The sequence below is a fragment of the Sphaeroforma arctica genome (genome assembly GCF_001186125.1).
Source record: "Sphaeroforma arctica JP610 unplaced genomic scaffold supercont1.44, whole genome shotgun sequence".
Classification (NCBI taxonomy): domain Eukaryota; class Ichthyosporea; order Ichthyophonida; genus Sphaeroforma; species Sphaeroforma arctica.
In genome coordinates, this window is record NW_014040514.1 from 89,513 (window position 1) to 93,429 (window position 3,917).

At 43.5% G+C, this 3,917-nt stretch overlaps 1 protein-coding gene across 1 annotated transcript; it reads right to left on the minus strand.

Annotated features, from left to right (window-relative positions):
* Positions 1 to 886: 886 nt before the first annotated feature.
* SARC_01163 (hypothetical protein) lies at positions 887 to 2,963 on the minus strand. Its single transcript, XM_014305123.1, has 2 exons — positions 2,675 to 2,963; positions 887 to 2,231 (listed from the first exon to the last, which is right to left on the minus strand). Exons 1-2 carry the CDS (start codon positions 2,913 to 2,915, stop codon positions 2,131 to 2,133), a joined length of 342 nt encoding a protein of 113 aa, XP_014160598.1. The 5' UTR covers positions 2,916 to 2,963; the 3' UTR covers positions 887 to 2,130.
* Between the last annotated feature and the right edge of the window lie 954 nt (positions 2,964 to 3,917).

The window sequence follows — 3,917 nt, forward strand, 5'->3', positions numbered from 1 at the left end:
TATATATATATATGTGTGTGTGTGTATGTATATATATATATATAATATATATATATATTATATATATGTATATGCATATATATATATATATATATATATATATGAATAGCCTAGTCTCGGTATAAACAGAGTCAATCTTTTTCGACAGCATCCTTGATTCACAAGGCCGATTCAGTTAAGACATATCAAGCTTATATGTATAGATATGAATCTCATGGTTGTTGATACCAAGCCTTCAAAGCCAGGTACATAACTAGCCAACCTGCTGTATTAGTATAGCATGCACTGAACTTGAACTTCGAATATTCCTTATAATATTATAGATCCCTGTGCTTAATTGAGACACTATTACTTCCCTACCCATCAATGAGAAGTGTTGAATCGCAACCGTCAACTATCGTAGACAATACTGACAACGATTGAGTTTACCATGCGCATGTACCTGGGACGAGCGACCTGGCAGTACTATCTCTCAAATGTCCTACTTTGTAAACACAATTGAAAATTCTATGTGTTATATCCAAATCGATTATTATCATCCGTATTAACACTCAAGTATGATATACCACGCCAACCATCATCAACAACAATGCGCTCCACCACCCCACCCGATCGGTTTGTACGTCCGATTACCTGGCCTGCGTTGCAGTTCAGGTGCCTGCTCCATCGACTCTGTAGTGGCCGTGTCGGCATCATCATTGAAATTGAACGAAAAGGACATGTTTGTGTACTTAGCAGGCGTAGTGTGCTACTGACGTGACTGGATTGCACCGTACTATAGATTTGCGATACAAACATATCGGATAATCTGAATCAAAGATACACAGAAAACGATAAATTGCCTCAGTTGATCTGAAGAGGGCTCTTGACATTTTGAGGAAGGTTGGTTGTAATCTTTTTTAATCAGAAGTTCTCAACGAATCAAATGCTCTCGATGATATTCAGTCAGTGCCCACGTGCTTTTATTTGGCATGCAAATAGAACCTCCTTATCACTCCTCAATCTCCACCATAGCAACCAGAGCATACCAGTGATAGAAAGCCTCTAACCCTCTTCGACGCAACGCACTATCTCTTGTTTCACTCGAGAAGTGCGCGGTGGTCACTGTTCTGCATGCTTGACGATTACATTTGCAGCCCATGGACTGTTTTCTTGGGGATTATTGTTTGGGGACTGTGTGTTGGGATATTGATCTACTGCTAGCTCTTGGATCAGCACACAAAAGACGAGGCGCCTGATGCACACGCAGCATTCACACGACGATATATCTGGCATTGTAGTCAAACAGCGTATCAGACAAGAACCACTTTGAGCCACACTCAGGGCGAAGCCTTATACTAAAGCGTGATCTGCATCTGATTGGCTGCCAGTAAGCCCGTGTTCTTCTTAAGACGATTGGACAATAAACGCCTTTGCGAGAAGGCTAGCATAGGCCTGCAATAGTGCCATGTCGCTTGCTGATCTTCAACTATCCAGCTTGTCAGCGTTATGAGCCATGCTCTGATCTTCCCGATTGCTGACAATTCACATCTAGTTTAGTGAGCATCATCAGGTTTACATGATAGCCACTACCAACCCATCACGGATGGCCCTCGCCCAATTGAGTGACGTCTGTCCAGCCTGCAATGTTGTGCCTAAGTCTGAAACTCTAATGCACAGTTATCTCGCATTTGCAGCCCCTCACCCGATGCATGTCTAACACAGTCTCATCCATTGGATAAACTGCCACGGTCATCCATTGGATAAACTAACACAGTCATCCATTGGATAAACTAACACAGTCATCCATTGGACAAACGAACATAGTCATCCATTGGATAAACACCTAGCTGCATTGCACTCGATTGCATTCTCACGACGCAGCCATTTTGGTCGAGAGCGGTGTCTACCTCTCGATAACCTACATGTAAGAAATACGCCTGATTCACTCGAACGCACGCCTGAGTCCTCCACAACCGCTTCCGACAGCCTTGCAAGAGTGCCATGACCAAGGTCTATGACAGACTACGATAAGCCCATTGCAAACTACGCCGACCTATTGGTGCCTTCAAAGTAGAGCAGTATACTCGGAATCTCAGACTAGACAATGAACTGCACCGATCACCACAGGCGACGATTGTGGAGGACTTCTCAGTTCTCGGGCTCTTCTGATTCAATCTCCTGAGGTTCCGCTTTCAAGGCCATGTCGCCGATGTCATCCAGAGCAGCACGTATCAAGGACAAGTAGAGTTCTGTTCAGGGGTGTGGCTGGAGATTAGTATCGAGAACGTGTGCCTATCGCAGCAAACGGACGACAGGCACTGGCAATTGACGATACATAGCCAGGAACGAATAAAAACTGGCACATTATAAGTACATTCAAGTTTCTCAAAAAAAACAACAAATAAATCAATACAACGAAGTACACGAGCGATTCTTTGTGATTTGTAGTTAACAACTGCAATTGCTGCAGTACGCAACTACGTCAAAGGGAAGAATGATCGAACGATGCGGAAAAGACTCTGAAACCAGCGCACCGCCACTCAAAAAACCCTGGGCAAGAGTACGACTATGACCTCCGCTAGTCCGCATCGAACGGATAAGAAGGCCGATAAACTAGTGCAGGTATCTCTCAGCTTTCCAGAAGTAGGTGCATATTGACCAACATGAACCACTTCTTGGCTACACATCATACCTCCTCTGTCGATAGCCTCGGACAGATTCTTCCCAGATTGTTCATTGACTTCCTCCAGCCTTTCCAAATCGCGCATTTGCTGGTCATAATTATCCTCCAGACTCGGCAACGTGTCCACAATCGTATCTATCTCTCGCATGGTATTCACAATCTCTCGGGCAAACACCACGTCCGCTTCCTCGCAATCTGCACCCAATTGGGGCGGTTGTTGGACCGGTACCCCAGGTACGGCTGGTGGCATATTTGGGTACACACCGTCCACCTTAATGTACGCAGGTAGTTGATCCACAGCTCGGTGGCAGTGGTAGCTCAGCTGCAGAGGTGATATACAAGCAGGGAGTGGTAAGGAGAGAGAGTGCCCAAGTGTGATGACAACGGTCTGTGGCAGAATATGTTTCACGCATCCTTTTGAGTGGAGGTCTAGGTTTCACGCAGCTCCAGTCAAGGCAAATAACATTCGAAATTTTGCGCAGAACATAATGGCAGATAGCAGTAAATGCATGAAATGGCGTGAGTGATTAAATTTTTAGATAAGAAAATCCGCAGAATTATGAGTACTTTCCTAACCGAAACAAATAGCGTGTATGCCAGTCAGCATAGTGTGCTTTAAAAACTGCGTTACAATTCACGCACGCTGGCTACCTCGGATAAGAGGAATCTAGAGACTGCAACTCACCAGGCACGCTCAGAAGTCATGCTATCACCATCGTTCCATCAGAAGTTGGTAAACAACAATCTCGCGAGTATACATAATCGCCTGACAAATGGCCACAGCATGTTGCATTTTAAGTGCAGCATGACTGATGTTACGTGCGATAGACATTTTAACTAGATACAACTTATGATTGGGCCCCCAAAAAATCTACAACCATCGCGTACAAAGGAACCTATCAGATGTGATACAAGATACTTACATATCTGGGCTAGTGCACCGAATAAGTTTCAAGGGAAGCAGTAGGATACACCTGTATACAATCCACCTAACTGAACACGCTTAACACTGAATTCCGTAGTTGCAGAGCACACAAAGCACTCGTATACAAGCATCCCAGTTTGGACCGGAAACACTCATACAAACCATTGCAGCAAAGTGTAACGGGTGAGCATTTCCAAGTATGAAAAAGAAGTACACATTCACTATTTGTGCAAATATGAATTTAAGTATGGATATAATATATACATATATATATATATGTATATATATATATAAGTATGAAGATAATATAAATATATATATATATAT